A 19,934-nucleotide genomic window follows, 5' to 3' on the forward strand; every position below is an offset into this window, starting at 1 on the left:
AAGGGCATATTTCGACTCCATTTAAATATTTTAAATTAACCAATTACACTGAGGCCCTAAACACGACAATCCAGCCCTATAGAACTTAGAGCACTAATGCCCCATTCTAAGAAAATATTGTCTCTATTGGGTCTAGGAACTTCCTTTAACATAGTAAAAATGATTATCAGTTTTTAATCGTAGTGTTATCCATTTGCTCTGCAAAGTCCACACATCTTTGCTCCTGGCTGTGCCTTGGGATATTCTGTTTGAAGACTGAATGTGCTAGGGAACATGTTATATTTTGTATAGAGTTTGTGTGCTTATCTTCCCCGAGAAAGCTATTTATCTTGCCACAGAGGTGCCTGTTGCAATTGTTTTTTGGAGTATAGTTTGCACCAGTGTCACACAGGCACCTGCTGGATATTATCTGTGATGTCAAGAATGACGCAACACAACTGCTGTCTCCCATAGCTGCAAGGTTGCGAACGTGAATTTTTTCACCCATCTTTAAAAGGGAAAAAATAAGTGTATGGAAGGCAATGCATTTTCGTGCAGCAGGGCTGCATTTATCCACCAGTAAGTTTTGAAAGATGAGATCAAAGGCAGAAAGGTTGCCCATCACGAGCCATCCAGCCATTCTAGGCAACTTTACTCCGGGAGGGGAGAAAATGCCTTTATTTGCAGATTTCTCCCTGACCCTGTTTGCCAGTAGCTATTTGCCCTTTCCCTTTTATCAGATTTGTAGGAAGCCTACCACGTGGCGACATCTACCGTGGTAACTGCCCTGGGTGGGAATCCCGCAAAAGCGGACATTCTCGGGACCTTCCGATTGTCTGGCAACGCCTCAGGTTCCCTGTGGCGACTTCGTGCCCCGAGAAACCTTCTAAGGAGCTGCACGTGCGAGCGCTCAAGCCAGGTCTCTGGGCAGTCGGTGGCAGATTTTGGGGCGGCGTCGCCTGGGACTCCTGCCAGGCGCTGTGAGGCGCAGGAGCCACGGGTCTCCCGCTCGCCACATGTGCCCGGATTGCGCCGCGCAGGGCGCTGCTGATTGGCCGTCGGCTCCTCGCGCGCGGCCCAGCCCGGCCTCCCCGTCAGAGCGCCCTCCCTCCGTCCCTCCGTCCAGTCAGCTCGCTTTCCTCGCCTCGAGGTGACCCACTTGTAGCTCGCGCCGGGGCAGCAGAGCTGGGCTCCAACAAGAGAAAAAAGTGAGCGGGACTTGCGAGGGTCCGGCGCGTGCGTTGCGCGCGGACGCGTTTCCTCTTCTAGGCGCGCGGAAGGAAGCCTCGAGGGCTTCTTCCTTCTTCCCGCCCGGCTGGTTGGCGAGGCTCGAGCGGGAAAGAAAACTTCGGGAAAGGGGCCGCGCCGCGTCGCTGAGGCGAGAAGCAAAGCGCGCCAGCTGCTGAGAAGTCCCTCGCGAGCAGGGACCGGGCGGCGCCGAGCCTCGGCGTCTCTCTTGCCGCCTTTTCCTCGCCGGGATCGCTCCCCTGGCTCGGCGATGGAGTGGGGCAGCCTGGGCGCTGGCTCCCGCCCAGGCAGCTCCGGGGCGAGGTGACTCTCTTTCGCCAGCCGAGCCCTGCCGTTTAAGGACCATGAGCCCGTGAAGCTCTTCGGCCTTGTAGCTCGTCAGGCGCAGAAGCGACCGTCGGCGGGACGCGGGTGCTAAGTGAAAGGGCGGCGAGCGGGAGCCATGGGGGCCAACAGCACCCCCGCCTTCAATGCCACCGACGCCTGCCCCACTCCCGAAGAGGAGCCGGACTACAACTTCGCCGCGCTGGTCTTCGGCGTCTTCCTCATCCTCTTCATCATCAGCGGGAATTTGCTGGTGTGCCTCAGCGTGTGCACCGAGAAAGCGCTGAAGACCACCACCAACTACTTCATCGTCAGCTTGGCCGTGGCAGACCTGCTCCTGGCCATCCTCGTGTTACCTCTCTACGTCTTCTCAGAGGTAAAGTCCATCGCCTTTTCCTCTCGCCTCGCTTTCCTGTTTCCCCCTCGCGAAGGTAATTTCCCATGCAACCTTTATTTGAAGGGGTGGGAGTAGGCAACACCTATGTTAATAAATATCCCTTGTTTTGAAGCACGTCTATGTATACTTCAGAAGGTAAGGTGCAACGAGTGGCCAGGACTTTAAAGAGAGTTGTGCAGCAGGAGGGGATTTCAAGGTAGGTGCAGTTTGTGCTGCGTCCTAGTGTTGCCCAAGGAGGAGAAAAGCAGGACCTGTCGGAATTTCTCTTTCGCACAACTCTCCAAAAGGTCCCCAAATCCTTGTCGCCTCTTGCAGATTTGAATGCCACAGGGCAGCCTTTGCAGGAAAGCTTGTCGTGCCTTGTGGGCATGTTTGGGATCCTGTAATGGAAAGCCTGTGAAATGTTGCTTCAGTGCTTAGACCTTGCACATAGTTGTCAGGGACTTGCTGTGGGACTTCATGGAGTTTGGGGGTGTTGTGCTGTCTAGGTGAGCCTGCGGGGCTAACTGGGAGCAGAGAGCACACATCTACATTGCAATCTTGTAGCTGCTGTGCGGACAGTGTCTCTTGCACGAGCCTGCAAGAGGCAGTGAGGCAGGCAGAGCATCAACACAGACTGAGCCTGTACCTTCTGTACTTTCTGTCTAGTGGTTGAGAAAGACCCGTGCAAATGTGTTCAGATCAGAACAGATGCCACAGTTCTGTGGTGCCCTAATTTCTTTGAAGTTTTCTGCTAACGGTATGATTGTTGGCACTTCAGTATGTAATGCTAGGTGGATAAAGGCATATTACACAGCCACAGGTCTGGGCGTTGGTTGAATATTGTCAGGACTATGGTGGTACAGGAGCAATGGCCTGTTGATGATGATGGGTTGTTTTACTATGTCATCTGTGGGTATATACCATGTTTTTCCGTATATAAGACTAGGTTTCCACCCTAAAAATAATGTCCAAAATTTGGGGCATCTTATACATGGGGGCCATCTCCCCCCATTTTCTTAAATCAGAGTCCCGAAAAATAGGGGGCGTCTTATACATGGGGGCGTCTTATACATGGGGGCGTCTTATAGACAGGAAAATACGGTAGTTCTTCTTTCTGACAGTAGTGTTTGGGTTTTTTAACATATGAGGAGTGGAGGTATGTAAGTAGGGGATTTGTCCAAACTATTCAGTATGTCTGTTATAGAAGTGGTATTTGTGTTTAGATCTCTTTGGTCCAAGCCCGACATTTCCTCAATACTGACTAATCTTAAATAGCTAATTTGCAACAATTTTACCATAGAATCTGATGCTAAAGTTGCAAGTGTCTTCATAACCTGGGGAAATTAGCTAGGAAATGAAACAAAATGTGTTTTCTATCCAAGTTTCAGCACCAAAGGGCATTATAGATTCATGTAGCATAAACACTGTTACATAGAGTCATTGCTTGAAATTAAACATAACATTACTCCTGAAGAAGTTCGACATCTGCTAAGGACATCTGCTAAGGAATGCAGCCTAAACTTTTGTGGTTTTGGGTAGTTTGGAAGCCGTGTGTGGACAGTGGTTGCAGCTAGGGCTGGACCTTAGGGCTGAAGCTCAGGGCTCCTCAGCCAAAGTTGCTCATTGAGGAGCACCCAGAGAGTGTCAGGTGGGGGTGGCAATGGCACTAGGATTTCCGCGGGTGTGCTAGAGCCCACCGGGGGAGATGGTCATTGTTGCAACATCTTTCCTATTTTCTTCCTCTTTTATTAAACAAAATATGTAGTTGGGACCAGACAGGCAGACACATACTTGGTTATTTTATTGTTTCTACTTCAATAAATATATTATCCCATTCTACAAAAACGTGGTGCTTACCATCAGGGCAGCATAAATGAGCTCAATTTTGTTCCTGCAGTCACAGCGGGGTTATGATTTAAATGAGTTCAAAATGTGAAACTAATCAGGGTTGGCAAACTGTTTTTTGTTTGCTTTTTGTCCTAACGTGTCAGGAATGTACAATCAGTTGTACAGCATGGAATGGCAGAGGAAGTAAAATACACAGCCACCTTTTTTGGGGGGGGGGGTGCCTATAAGACCATTAAGTCAAGGATCTAAACTTATTTAGCTTTGCCACTCTGTGCTGATCTCATGCAAAACATTTGGAAAATCAGAAGTTGTGATAAATGAGAACACTGTTAGTGCTAGTTAAGTGAGCCAACTGATACATGGGAGATTTACAGTGTCCAGGTGGATCTCAGATAAGCCCAAATGGCAGATGTAGCAGAAACTCAAGTGCTTCTTGCAGATTTGGAAAGCATATTGTTCCAGAGCTGAACATTTGTTTAGCTTTGGTTTCTTTGTCATTGAAAATTTGTGTGGCATCTGAGGAAGACTAGAAGATAAAACCCATGGGCAGCTTGAATTAGGATGATTTGCCTTGCTGTTCGCTTACTTGTAGGGGCTAGGGGTTATTTTGTGGGGCATTGATATGTGTGCATGCATGCCTGCCACAGGTCTCTGTTTTACAGCATAACCAAGAATTAATGCTCAAAGTAGGTGTGCCATTCCCTCTTAGATCTGATTCAAAGTCATTTGGAGTTAATGGAAGTCTTGGAGGCAGAGGTGTGAGAGGAGCTAAATGTGGAGTAGATTGAATGTCAGAAATATGTATTAGAATATGAATTAGAAACAGTGATGCGACACATACCACACCCTATTATTATCCATTATCTTAGCAGGCTGTTATTAGATGAAAAAAGCACTTATGTTTCCAAGGGTACCTCTAATTTAAAGAAGAAAAGAAGCCTTTTGAGCTAAAACATTCTTCCCATTTACATGCAAGTGAATGCAGCTTTTGGGTAATGCTTGCTTGGCTCCTGATCTCATAGTCCATTGAAATAAACTGGAAAATAATATCCATCAGCTTTTGATCCTCGTGTATCTCTGCTTTAAAGCACATAAGTCTGTATTTAGCTCTCTATTCTGTTGCATGTGCATTTCTTAAAGACTCATACTGATTTTCTCTGCAAATTGTCTAATATTGTTCAGTTTCAAATAATGAAACAGTGGTTAGAGGAACACATTATTGAGTCCTTGGTTCTGTTGTATCTCTGACCCTTTGAGATACTTTATCCTTTTTCCATTTGCAAAATGTTGAGAACAATACGGTTTCAGCAAAGTTTGAAATAGTAACATCCATGAAACCTGTGATGTGCAAGGAGGGTAGGGAGTTATTTTGGCTGATTATATACAGAATGCAAAACCTGTGTCAACTAGCCATTATAGGACTCAGCGAATTGCTGAGAAAGATTTGGAAGAGTGGTATCTTCTAGCATGTGAATCCTGAAACATTGATATTCAAAAGTTGGCAGGAGGGCATGGCTTACGTAAAAGAGAGAGGCTCAATGGAATTTCCCAAACATCCCAGGGCAAATAGATATGCAGCAGTCAGTGGTGCTCAAAACCTATGAAAACAGGTAGAGCACAGGGTTAGAAGACCCACGCATGTATGCATCACATAAAATCCAGAGCAAGAGGCGGGCAGGGTTTCCAAATGTTTTATGAGATTAGTATGACTTAGAAGTAGAGAGTCGGCAGCAGAACAGGGCCTGGAAAAGATGGGAGTGTTTGGATGATTTGGGAACTGTGGCACTGCAGGGAAGTGTTAGACCAAACATGCACGACTCATAACCTGCAAGGCTGAATGTAGCCAACTACCCATCTATTGTCGCATCCAAGGTACTTGACAGGCTCCCTGTTTTCACATTTCTGGGCAGGTTAAATATGCTGCTGGTAGTTGCATTCAGCTTGGTGAGTCAAAGGCTACACAGGCCTCTACTAGGAGATATACAATGTCATAGCAAATACAACACATGGTAAAGGAAGAGGAGCTGTGGTGGCTTTTCTTCTTTTGCCTTCAGAGAGTAGCTGTTTTCTGCTGAATTGGCAGGTGTTCATATTCCAACAAGGGCATAAAACCCTAGCAAAGACATGTATGGAAGTACAGTACATACATTTCCAAAATTTGTGTGTATGTGATGTGAAGCTGTCCACCTCATTCAGGGTAGCCCAATATTGATGCAATGACCTATGTGTTCCTTGAAAACGGTGTTTCTTGTGCCCATTAAGGACACAACATGTCTGTACAATGAAGGTTCTCCGTAAGCTGCAGCACAGTGAACAGAAATGTGTCTCCCTGTGATAGGCAGAACCCGCCTTGCCCAACTGATAGGGAAAGGCAAAATAGCCAAGGAAAAGAGGGATGCATGCGTTGCAAATAAACTGGTATGCAGTGACAACACGCATAGGTTTTTGGCCATGTTCCTCAATCTCTTTGCTGCCTTAATCTGACAGATTTAGTTTAATTGCTCAAAAAAAAATTATGAGCTGCATTTTTGGGGCATTTATGACCCTCTTGACCCTTTTTAAGGGGGGGGGGGTTCTTACCTTAGCTTTGTCCTTTAGACATATGCCACTGTGACTTCTTCAATCAAGTGATGCTTGAAAGCAGTCATCCTTCCCCTTCTTTGGGCTTTCCACCATGTAGCAATAATATTTTAAATATTTCCAGCAATTGTATCATAGCTTTTAATGATTATTTTAAGGTGAATAATTTGTTGGTGACAGGTTTAGCTCACTGAAAATCTAACAAAGATTGGTGATCAGATTCCGGTTTTGCTCTTGTTTAAAAATGAGCCTAATTAGTTTATTATGATGGTGCCAATCATCCCATGATAGAAATAAATTTGGTGCCTCAGATGGAAAATACAAGAGATGTCTTATGGAAGGGAAAAGTACAATAATTTCAATAAATGATCATGTATAGATGGGGACGGGAAGGGATGTCACTTCGGTGCTGCTAATGCAGTGCTTTGACTTCACCCCCCAGAGGCACTCTCCATTGTCTCTCGACGGATGCCAACCAACCATAGCTGGGGGTTAGGGGCTGTGACCTCCAGATGTTGTTGGATTACAAATCAGTCTCCATCATCCCTGACTGTACGTCATGTTGGCTGGGGCTGATGGGAGCTGGAGCCCAACAACATCTGGAAGGCCAAAGGTTAGACACCTCCTTTGTAGGGGGAAGAGGGAACGGCAAACATTGGTTGTGCTAGCTGCCTTTCCCTTGCACAACTATTGGGTGCAACAGCTTCCTCACTTGTACAATATTTAAAGTTGAACAGTTAGATATAATGATACATATTTTGACTACTTCAGGGTGATATTAGCGTTTTTAACCCTCCCTTTCTCAGTTGCTCCCAAAGTGCACCAGATTCTGCTTTGCGGACTGCAAAAAAGCTAGAGTACCATATTTTTTGCCCTATAGGATGCACTTTCCCCCCTCCAAAAATGAAGGGGAAATGTGTGTGCGTCCTATGGGGCGAATGCAGGCTTCGCGCACCACTCCGCAACAGCGGGAGCCCAGCGCTGTGCTCCCACGGCTTGCAGAGAGCTGCCTGTTTGGGGGCTGGGGTCGGGGGAAGCTTGGGCTTCCCCAACCCGCACCTGGGTGGGAAATAATTTTTTCCCTTTATTTCCCCCCCAAAAAACTAGGTGCGCCTTATGGGACGGTGCGTCCTATAGGGTGAAAAATACAGTAATTCCCACCGTCCTCAGCAATTGGATCATGCTGCACTGATAGCATATCAGAAGAATAAGCTTTCACCCAGTAGTTTGGTTTTTTAAAAATCTAGCAATGGGAACATAAAAATGGAAGCATCCCATATTTGGAAGTAGAAGCAGTTGTTAAATGCTTATAATTTGAGCATAATGAGAGCGTTTCACCAGAGGCTTATCATTCAGCGAAGGAGTGAATAAACAGGAGATGGAGATCTCTAGTTGTAAGATGCATAAATCATTAGATTGATTTGAACATCTGGGTATAATGTCTTGAATTATTTTTATGTTCCTTCTGGAGCTAGTGCTGATGTAACACTGTGTAGTCGCTTTACCACATTCAAGTCTGGGAAAGGTCTTCAGAGTAACATGCTTTTTAGCTTCCCCCCTCCCCACCCCAATCCCTTCACAGCTCCTCACTAGCAGGAATTCTCTTTCCCTTGCCCCACTGGTCATAACTAGAGTTAAGGATCTCATTGGCACCAGATTTTACCATGGCTAGCAATAACTAGGTTTCCTTGCAATCGGGATTTACTGACTAGCTTTAAATCCTGGTAAAAGATTACTCTGGTTAGTGCTAACTACAGTTAGTTCTGGTGCTTTAAAGTCCATGGGGAGTAGAAATTTGTGCAAGACTGTCTAACCATCCCTACAACAAGGGGTAGTGATCCCATAGTCAACTCCATGGTTACTGGTGTTAGTCTACACCAGACCCCAGCTTCTGAACTCTTTAAGGGATTTTTCCTTCCTCTCACCTGTGAGATCTAAAATTATAGACCTCACACAGCAACATTACCTTTGTTTTGATGTATGTGTTTCTTTATATATCATGCCAGGAGCAGGGACTCTATAAGAATTACACAGTGCCTCTGGGGTTGCAATCAGACCAGAAGGGTTGTCAGCTCTGCCGATATCCCTGTAGTCTCTTTTATTTCCTCCTGTCAAGAGCACACAAATTCTGCTATAAACCATTTGGAGTAGTTAGAGCACTGTGGGGTGATTTTCTCTCTCCATTAAGATCCTAGTAGCCCTTTCTATCATCTCCAGTGTGAATTCTATTAGTTTTGGATGAAAGGTGATGCCAGCAGGCAGTCAATTCAATATTATAGCTTTTGCTGTGTTGTTGCTGCCTATTCAGTCAAGCCAGGGTTAACCACTTAGCTACTTATTTTAATACAGTTCATTAGGAAAGAAGAGTGAATCACCAGTGGTTGGCTAAGCGATTCCCCTCTTGTTTTGGGTTTGATGGTTTTTGGTGCGTTGTGCTTGCTGGGAGGGGACACAATAACACTCTTTAACAAGTGAAGGTTGATTTGTCATTCAACAACGAAAGCTTCATCAGCCTAACGGTGGGCTTTCTTGTTCCCAATTCTACAGAAAACAGTATCATGTTTAGCGTTATTTCTTTTCTTCTTTTTAATTTACTCAGCATGCACTATATTTGTTATATTGGGCTGTATATAATAAGGCAGTCACATTCTGTTGAATAGAAATCCTTACCAATTGTGAAGTGCATCTCCTTTGACTTCATAGGTGTCTTTATCTTACGGAATCCAGCAATGACACACACAGAGACCAAGAGGTCATTGATGCCAACTGAGGAAACACTTGGCCCGAACACCACCATTTCTCTCAAGTTTCTGAGTCTAGACCCCCACAGTTCATAGCCGCCCCCATCCTAGCTTAGCTTCATCAAGGAACTGATAAACTTGTGTCCAAGAGCTAGTGTGTTAACATAGGCAACATCCCTGGTAGAGATGACAGAATGTTGGATTTTGGAGTAGATGCCCCACTAAGGTTTTGTGTACTCCACAGCAAGAGGTCAGAGTTGGAGAAGTATAGTCTGGCTCAACAATTGTTTTGCTTATTTGTGTTAGGTTGTCAAGTTATATTTTTTTCATTGCGCTTTAATATTGTGTTCAGAAGCTGTTTTATGGCAATTTTATTTTATTTTATTTCTGTGCATGTTTACATAATGAGTACAATTTGAAGTGTATATGTGTTTGTGTTTGAATGGTCCTGACTTTTTCCATGTTGTCTTAGTGCTCAATAATCATTTCTGTTTTTGATGTTCTCTGTGGAACACGTAATCTGCTCCTTGTCCTCTGTCCAGGGTCCTGAAACAGTTCTTACTTGCTTCCCTTGCTGAAGTGCACCCTCCTGGCTCACCTGTAGATTTGGGGAGAGGATGGCTCTGTGGTTTAGACCATGACGCCTCTTGGGCTTGTCAGTCAGAAGGTCAGCAGTTTGAATCCGCGCGACGGGGTAAGCTTCCGTTGGTCTATCCCAAATTCTGCCAACCTAGCAATTCAAAAGCATACCAGTGCAAGTAGATAAATAGGTATCACTGTGGTGGGAAGGTAAGCTGTCTGTGGACAAACGCCGGCTCCCTCGGCCTGAAGCAAGATGAGCGCCGCACCTCATAGTCACCTTTGACGGGACTTAACCATCCAGGGGTCCTTTACCTGTTTTACCTATCTGCTTTATTATGTTAGGACAATAGGATGTACACAAAATAATATCAGGTGTGTTTGCATAAGGGCAATCAAAATTCGATACAGGGTATTGTCCTTTTTAAAATTAACTTCCAGGTTTTGGGTTGTGGCCCTCCCCCAATGCTGATACTGTACAGGGAAAAAATAGTTTTGAGGAGTGCAGTTTGCAACCCTCTGTATGCAAACTTTCTCTTACAAAGGGAGCACGGTTGCATCAAAGTTGATAAATGAGGAATTTATCAGTCTCTTATGTTCTGGTGCCCTTCATAGTCAGGGGTGAGGAAGCTCCGGCCCTTCAGATGCTGTTGAACTACAACTGCCATCAGCCACAGCCAGCATAGACAGATGTCAGGAATTATGGGAGCTGTAGCCTAGCAAGCTCTGGAGGGCCGCAGGTTCCCCATGCATGCCCTCAATTATTTCCCAGTATCTCAACAGGTTTGCAGCTTATCAGATTTGCTATAGACTAATCCTGCTCTTTCCATCAGTTAACTGTGCCAGACTTGAGTGCCTTGAGGGATGTGAAGCTTTCCAAGTGCCTACAACAAGCCTTTTTTGCCACTGACATTGCTCTAAAACTGAACAAGCTTTGTGACATCATACCAGTGGTAGGTGTCCTAGTATGAAGCACCGGAAGCCAAAATTATACATTATACCCAATGTGACATTTTTAAATACCTGCAAACTTCATTCCCAAAGAGAAGTACAACTGTACCCTTCTAGAATGTATGTCTAAAACACATTCCAGGTGTGAATGTAATGCATATCTGAGTACTTGCTGCTAGTGTCTCCATGGCATCTTAAAAGAAGGGTGGCAAAATGCCCTGGGGACTCATAAATTGATTATGCTCAAAAGGTTTTTAGTATCTCTCTGCCAGCTTCTGAATGGAGGGCAGAATCAGCATCTCCAAGATATCATAAGCCACACCTCTTCTACAAAAATGTATGGGACCCTCAGAGCTGAGAGCTAGTTTAAACAAAAAGGTTCAACTTGTACCTTCCAGTGAATCTATTTATCTGCTGTCCTGCTCTTCTGGACTGGCTTCAAAAGTCTGTTGAATGCTTGAAATGTCTACAGGCAATCTGTTGATCTGCCTTGAGAAGTTCTCACTAATACTCCCCCCATGTGCAAATCTTCCTCCAAACCTTTATAAAGGGTCAACTGAGGGTTCTTAACTGAGAGGTGACAGTAAGCCTTGCCAGCTGCTGACTCAGTGACTTCAGTACGGCTTGTTTCAAACAAATCATAATGAACATTGGCCATAGTTTGCCAATTCAGATAACATGACAATCTGATATGCAAAAGCTGCACCAGTGCAGAGAAGGAGGAGGGTGTGAGTCCAAGGCTCACCTGGGCTTACCTAGGTAAAAGTTTCTGAGTCCCAATTGTTTATCAATGACAGTGAATGAGAAAAGTTCTTCCAGCAAAAATTAGGCCATTGAATTGAAGAAAACTTGGGGAGGAAATGAGGAGTTTTGTGAGTGACAAAAACTGTGAGCTCAGTTCTGGTACTGAAAACAAATCCTTGGGCTGAGCATGTGCTCTAAGGTGTCTTGTTCCTTAATTCTAAGTGTATGCCTGGCTCCACAGTTGTTGTTTTTCACTTTTAGTTAAGTATGATGTACAAATGCAGCCATGCTATAGCATTCTGCAAGTCTTTATCTCCAAGAAAACTCACTTGATCAGCCCATTTCCTAACCCATAAGTGACCATGCTTTGAAGTAGATCTGCTAACTGCATTCACATCAAATTTTATTACATAAACATCTGTTTAAAAAGTCACTGAATGAAGAGAAAAGGAAATGTTTCTAACAGATTGCTTCATTCAGCATGGTTGAAGATAGGCCTTCAAAAATGACCTTTTTCCAAGTTACTTTTGAATATCTGTCATGACTGCTATCTACTAAAAACAGATACCTGGGACAATGTGTTTCTAAACCAATAGCTGCATATTCCTCTATCTCATTGCAGGCTCTAAACAAAGCTCTCATAAACTATTCTTATTACTTTTTATAAGAGGGAACCTTTTAAGGGCACATAGTGCTCATTCATCATGTTGGACAAGATTTATCTCTGGAAAACCTAAATAAAGAATTGGCATGGTTCTCCTTTAGCCAGCCCATTCACTTTCTCACCTAGTAGCATGTATGGGTTTTTCTATGTATAGAATTTTTAAAAATGAACTTATTTCCTGGAGATTAGGTACTTTTGGTGATTTGTTCCATAACTGTTCATATAAATAACAAAGTTATATATATAAAGACAAAGTTACAGGAACCCAAGTGAAAATGAATATCATTAATAATAATTGTAACAATATGAACAGCTATACATGTGGACATGTGTAGATATTTGTATATGGACTACAAAATTGCAAATACAAATTTTCTACCACTTCCTTTAGTATTTCCTTCAGCCACAACAGCATACTGGTATAACTTACTCCTTGCCTGGGACTCTAAATTTCTTCACTTTTGGATTACAGTCTTTTGAGCCACAGCTTTCAGATTGAACTCAAATGATTAAAAGTTCATAGAAGATTCAAAGAAGATTAATAGGAATAACACATTCCTGAAAGAAAGAGGCATTGAAAGGGATTTATGGCCACCGTCTACAAATGATTCTCCATTCTGCTTCTGAAGAAGTATGAAATGAGTTAACCATCCTAGTGTTCTCATTGGTTTATCACCTGTATTGTTTGCAGAACGTCTTTGGTAAATAGTTGTCATGGCTTTGAGAATAGTCATGTTTTCTTACTTTTGGTGCAACCATTTTTCTGAAGATATGTGATGCACTTTCTGAAATTTCAAAGAGCCACATTTTTCAAAGCTTCTGCTTGCTTTCCTTGTGTCTCTCCCTCTCAGCACACATCTGAGAATCCATCAGTGCCATCTTTATTCATCTGCTTTCCTCAAACTTCCCTGAGTGGGGGGGATGCGCAGGGCAGCCTTTTCAGGTTTAAGATACTATATACACACTTGGTCTGGTGACAGAAGGGAGAAGGACTTGTGCCAGTTGAGATCAAAAAGAGGTGGTATATACTAATCAAGCATCTGAAATTAACAAGATTCAGTCACTAGACATCAAAATTTATAGGTGCATGCAGTTGTTGCAGGCTGGTGTTTTATTTGCAAGACAACAGCTATAAGTTAGTTGCTCTCTTTAGTAAAGGTAAAGGGACCCCTGACCTTTAGGTCCAGTCGTGACCGACTCTGGGGTTGCGGCGCTCATCTTGCTTTATTGGCCGAGGGAGCCGGCGTACAGCTTCTGGGTTTTGTGGCCAGCATGACTAAGCCGCTTCTGGTGAACCAGAGCAGCACACGGAAACGCTGTTTACCTTCCCACCGGAGCGGTACCTATTTATCTACTTGCACTATGTGTTTTCGAACTGCTAGGTTGGCAGGAGCAGGGACCGAGCAACGGGAGCTCACCCTGTCGCGGGGATTCGAACTGCCTACCTTCTGATCAGCAAGTCCTAGGCTCTGTGGTTTAACCCACAGTACCACCCATGTCCCTCTGCTCTCTTTAGTGGCATGGCCTAATTTTTATTACGACCTGAAATATCAGTCTTAATGAATTCTTTCACAGATTCTTCATGTTCTCGCTGTCTGTGCAAATTAACCTGCTCCTTTTTTCCCCCCTAGGGTGGGAAGCAAGGTTTAGGAAAATAAGGTTTCTTTAAGTGTTTGTTGTCTGAGGAGAAAACTTTGCTGCTTTAGGATTGCTGCAGCATGTGGGGAATTTGGAAATACAATAGGGGGCACGTATCTCTTGGATATATAGTTCACTGTGTAATCCCAAGGTGGGCACATGACAGCAAGAGGGTCAGCTTTAGGCATTGCCCAGAGGAGCATGTGCTTTGGATGTTGGGAGGTAGATAGGTGTTTGGGGTCCTGAGAAACTATTTGGAGCTCCCTTACCTCTCTGCTTAGTGGGATGCGGGTGGCGCTGTGGATAAAAGCCTCAGCGCCTAGGGCTTGCCGATCAAAAGGTCGGCGGTTCGAATCCCCGCAGCGGGGTGCGCTCCTGTTGCTCGGTCCCAGCGCCTGCCAACCTAGCAGTTTGAAAGCACCCCCGGGTGCAAGTAGATAAATAGGGACCGCTTACCTGCGGGAAGGTAAACGGCGTTTCCGTGTGCTGTGCTGGCTCGCCAGATGCAGCTTTGTCACGCTGGCCACGTGACCCGGAAGTGTCTCCGGACAGCGCTGGCCCTCAGCCTCTTGAGTGAGATGGGCGCACAACCCTAGAGTCTGTCAAGACTGGCCCGTATGGGCAGGGGTACCTTTACCTTTACCTTACCTCTCTGCTAGAGGGAAAACACAAAACCCTGAAGCTTCCCGTGACCAGGGCTGACCAAAGACATTTTGGTACTTGTGGCAAACTGCAAAATGGCGCCCCCCCTCCCCATCAGGGAAGAAGGGGTGAGTGAAGATCTATATCAGGAACAAGTGGGGAATAAAGGTATTCATTGGGATCTGCTGCCCCTGTGGATCCTGTCACCCAAGGCAGTCAGCTCCCCTCACCTCATGGATGGGCCAGTCTTCCCTATGGCTGGTTTGGGTGAGTCTGGAAGATGCAGTAGAACCAGAGAGGACTGGCTACTTTTGGGCAAGGTGGCAAAGATGAAATCTTCCAGCCAGCAATAGTGACATCCACAAACTGCATCAGGAGAACTATGATTTCGGTTTGCATGATGTGGTATCAGAGATATCATATTCTAGGATTTGGGCTTGAATGGAAGAAAACACCAGCATAGTAGATCTTCTTACCAAGAGGAAGCAAACACATTTAACTCAGCAAAGGCTCTCCATGGATTCAGAAAGAAGTTTTCCCCCCAGTCCTACCTGGAGATGCTGACAACTGAACCTGCGACCTTTCTGCATGAAGAACGTTTGCTGTACTGTTGAGCTATGGCCCTTTCCTGAAGGTTTGTTGTATAAGAGTCTCATTGAGTGTCTTTCCACAGAGAAATATTTGCTATAGCCTTCTAATCTTAGCTCTGTACCATTGGTGCTTGTCATGGAAACACTGAAAACTCTGGCTGGACAAAATAGAAGATAAAGAAGAGCTTCTGGTGGATCTCTTGCTCTGGAGCACTATTTAAAGGAGGCCTGGCACATTTAAGATCTCTAAAGCTTTTACACTGTGTACCTTGGCATGCTAATCTCCAGCAACTCAGTATAATCAGGCAACAATTAACCTTGTGACCAGGCTGAAGCAGGTTTGGCCTCTGTTAATCCAGTTAGTCAAGCATCGAAGAGACAGCTGTGGCTTTGGTTAACATGTAATACATTTAGTGCAATAAGCATAAAACAGTTTCTTGCCTGAAAGCCACAAAGACAACATGGAAAATGGGGAAATGTGATATTTGGTAGAAGGGATCTAACTTTGCTTTAGGTGTTTGTTTCTTTCTTTTGGGGGGGGTGTTGATGATGATGATGATGATGATGATGATGAAAAGCCAGTTGGAAAGAATTAGTGTCCAAAATCTCAGACCAAGATTTTCAAAACTAACTGCTGTGTTCTGTATATCTGTCTCAGGCCTTTTAAATGTTCAGCCTTTTCCTTTTCAGAATAAACTTAGCACCATTTTCTGAACGAATGCAATCTGGAGCAATGTTGTCCAGTTTAATTTGCATTTAGGACCTGTTGATATCAATGTGAACTTGGGTCAGTATTTGTGACTTGTAATAATTGAGCCCATTATAGGGATGTATATCTTGCGACTGAAAGAGGAATTTAGTGTGCTGACACTGGGAATAAACTTCTGCCTTTGTTGGATCTTTGTTCAAACATCACAGATTGAGAAATGTGTACATTTGGTTTGCAGTGTGGCTGTTTCTGGTTCCTGGATACAAACAGTGCCAAAATTAGAATATACAAACCACCACCTTTCCTGTGCTTTCTGCATAATTACAACAGAGGTTTCTGAAGGCTGTTGTTAATTTTTCAGTTTGATCATAGAATCATAGAATTGTAGAATTGGAAGGGACCCCAAGGGTCATCTCATCCAATCCCCTGCAATGCAGGAATCTTAACTAAAGCATCCACTACATATGGCTATCCAACCTCTGCTTAAAAACCTCCAAGGAAGAAGAGTTCAACACCTTTCAAGAAAGTTCTTCCTGATGTTTAGTCAGAATTTCTTTTCTTGTAACTTTAAGCCATTGGCTTGCGGACTAGCCTCCGGAGCAGGAATAAACAATCTTGCTCCATCTTCCATGTGACAGTCCTTTAGACATTTGAAGATGGCTGTCATATTTCCTCTCCTCTTATCCAGGTCAGACATACCCAACTCCCTCAACCATTCCGCATAAGGCTTGGTTTCCAGACCCTTGATCATCTTGTTCACCCTCCTCTGCACACATTCCAGCCTTGTCAATATCCTTCTTCAATTGTAGTGCCCAGAACTGGACACAGTACTCCAGGTGTGGTCTGACCAAGGCAGAATAGATTGGTACTTTGATTTCCCTTGATCAGGACACTATACTTCTGTTGATGCGGCCTCAAATAGCATTAGCTTTTTTTGCTGCTGTATCACACTGTTGATTCATGTTAAGCTTGTGGTCCACCAAGACCCCTGGTACTACTGGCAAACCAGGTGTCCTCGTCTTATATTTGTGCAGCTGGTTCTTCCTGCCAATTGTAGAACCTTAATATTTGTCCCTACTGAAAGTCATTTTGTTAGCTTGGGCCCAGTTCTGCAATCTGTTAAGGTCTTATTGATTCCTGATTCTGTCTTCTGCAGCATTGGCTACCCCTCCCAGGTTGGCATCATCTGCAAATTTGATTAGCACCCCATCAATTCCTTCATTCAAGTAATTTATATAGATATTGAACAACAACAGGCCCAGGACAGAACCCATTTTTCCAGGTTGATGAGGAATCATTAGTGAGCATTCTCTGGGTTTGGTCAGTCAAGCAGCTACAAATCCACCTCACAGTTACCTCATCCAGTCCACATTTTACCACATTTTGCACTGTGTGCAAAAATCAACAACCCTGTATACGTACCGAAGCATAGATTTGGAACTGGAATTTATACCTGAAAACTAAGCTGTTCTCTATTGATCATGAAAACTAATAAAATTAGGAGATCCTATCTCCTTATTTATCAAGAAGTATTTTGGGATTTATACTGACTGTAGTGTATAGAAATTAATGTTTGTCAGATTTTTAGATGATCATTGCAGACACAATATTTTGATAGGAAACTAACTCTGAACTCTTATCCTTAAGCTCTGATTAAAAATCTCCAAGCCTGCACTCACTATTATCCTATTATCACCGTAATTATGGATTCTGACTTGAATAGTTAGTTTTACCAACCCATAGATATTAATCATACAGTTGCCATGGACTCATATTCTGAACAGGGAAGACTAAAAAAGGCAATGAACCAATTCAGCGCCGAACCAATTCCTATGTTTTCTGTCTTAGGTAAGGGGCAAATGCTGTTAATTATCTTCCTGAGTGATGACATTACACAATGAACAGTTCCTCTAAAGAGGACTACTGGAGCGCTGTGAGTGTGTAAGTTAATTGTAACTTAAAATCAATTATCGGGAGAGAATTTCATCCAGTACCCTGAGAATGAGGCAGTGAGATCTGTGTATGCAATCCTAAATATGAATACGATTAAGGTCTAAAGTCACCCTGGAATAGTGCAGCATCAAGGAAATGTGCAGAAGAACAGCTTGAGTTAATGTATCATAAATGAATTGCTACCAGGCCATTCATTTGGGGCTACTTTTTAGTACTTCTTGCAGGAATGGATTAGTAATATGCCAAAATGTGCCATTAAAATCGGTTCAGCAGCTCACACAAAATGCTTGTCAGGTCCTCAATTATTGTTTCATTATTTCCTTCAGCTTTCCAGATAAAATTTATGAAAGCTTGCCCCCACCCACCTGCTAGTTCAGTGAGTGCATACTTTACTTTGAGAATCCAGGAAATGTGATGTGCCACTCTCAATGGAAAAGAAAGCACACACTCAGGAGCACATGGCCATCCTCTCTTATTGGAAGCAGCAAGGAATGTTAGACCAGTAGGCTAGAAAACGGGATAGTAAAGCTAGGAGCCAAATGGCTTCTGGGACCTGGGTTGTGGGCACCCAAACAGAATGCCTAGTTGCCACTGGGAGATGTTTGTGTGGCAAAACTTTCTATTTATTATTTTGATAAGCATGAACTAATACGCAATTCACGTGACACATTGTTAATATCACATTTTTAGCAGAAATTGTTAATGTTTAATTTGGTGCTTGCAAATTGGCACCGTACTTCAGTTTTCAAAACACTCTACTCTTTATTGTTAAACTCATTAACATATTGTCTATCCCTAACATATACTTTGAGGCTTCAAAGCACATTTGTTGTTGTTGTTTAGTCATTTAGTCGTGTCCGATCTTCGTGACCCCATGGACCAGAGCACACCAGGCACTCCTGTCTCCCACTGCCTCCCACAGTTTGGTCAAACTCATGTTCGTAGCTTCAAGAACACTGTCCAACCATCTCGTCCTCTGTCGTCCCCTTCTCCTTGTACCCTCAATCTTTCCCAACATCAGGGTCTTTTCCAGGGAGTCTTCTCTTCTCATGAGGTGGCCAAAGTATTGGAGCCTCAGCTTCACAATCTGTCCTTCCAGTGAGCACTCAGGGCTGATTTCCTTAGGAATGGATAGGTTTGATCTTCTTGCAGTCCATGGGGCTCTCAAGAGTCTCCTCCAGCACCAGAATTCAAAAGCATCAATTCCTTGAGTGTCAGCCAGGCACAAAAAATGGCACCCAGACTTTATGAGGTGCTCGCAAATGGAGAACCTTTAGGTGCAAAAATGTGCCTGGTGCCCTGCTAATTTCAAACCCTGCTTTTGACCCTCCACAAGTAGGAATTTAGGGTTTGGTTGCAGGTCTTTCCAACCCCTCTCCTCTGCTGATTGGAAAACACCCTGAGGTGCTCCTGCAGCCCCCGCTGTCCTGCGCAGCTCTGGAAAAGGCATTTCCCTTCTTCTCCAGCATGCTCAGCAACATATACCAGATGGTATATGCACACTAGTCTTCTAGCATTACACAGCAAGAAGCATGAGACACCGTAGAGCTAATCTGTGTATTTATTTACACACTATGTACAGAAAAAGAATTATGGCGTCCTCTCTCATCAGCTCCAGGAGAGAACAGAACAGAAGTAAAAGCAAAAGTACAGTCCAACAGTATCCACAACGGAAGAGAGATAAGGCTGTCTTCCATTCCCATGGTCTTCCCAGACAGGCGTGTGAATTACACCAATCACATCTGCAGCATCAGATGCATGAAATACTAACATCCGTCTCTGTGGGTGGAGGAGGTGTTAGTGCAGGGAAAGGCTGTGGTTCAGTGTCAGCTTGGATAGTTCAATTGGTTAGAGCTTGGTGCTGATAATGCTAAGGTTGCAGGTTCAATCCCCCTATGGGACAGCTGCATAGTCCTGCATTGCAGGGAGTTGGACTAGATGATCGTCAGGGTCCCTTCCAACTCTACTATTCTATGCTTTGTATCCAAAAGGTCCCAGGTTCAATCTCTTGTATCTCCAGGTAAGACTGGGAATGTTCCCTGTTTGAAACCCTGGAGTTACCAGTCCATGAGCTGCATGCTCTCGTGTTCTTAATAGTACTAAGACAAGAGAAGCACTATCCTAGAGTTCTGTAATGTGGAATGGAATCCAGTAGCAAGAGCAGCACTTGCAGTGACTGTGGTTGGGAACCCATTTCTCCCTCCTCAGATCCATCTTTCCATCCTTTCTCGGCTGGATAGGGGGTTATTTGGGATTATTGTGGATTAGGATGGATGTGCAGTGGCTTCAGTACTCCAGTCCACAGCTCAACATTTATTTATTAAAAATGCACTTGAAACAAATGAAAGCAGTGTATAATAAGTGA

The 19,934-nt window shown here is 44.1% G+C and overlaps 1 protein-coding gene across 1 annotated transcript in view; it reads left to right on the plus strand.

The window, feature by feature from the left end:
- The first annotated feature begins 513 nt into the window (after window positions 1-513).
- DRD4 (dopamine receptor D4) overlaps window positions 514-19,934 on the plus strand; it is a 36,275-nt gene continuing 16,854 nt past the window's right edge. The window contains exon 1 of the mRNA XM_083428249.1: window positions 514-1,927. Coding sequence (XP_083284375.1) covers window positions 1,670-1,927 — 258 coding nt within the window. The 5' untranslated portion in view covers window positions 514-1,669. The remainder of the gene's footprint in view (window positions 1,928-19,934) is intronic.

This window comes from Podarcis tiliguerta (genome assembly GCF_965153285.1).
Source record: "Podarcis tiliguerta genome assembly, chromosome: 1".
Taxonomy (NCBI): Eukaryota; Metazoa; Chordata; class Lepidosauria; order Squamata; family Lacertidae; genus Podarcis; species Podarcis tiliguerta.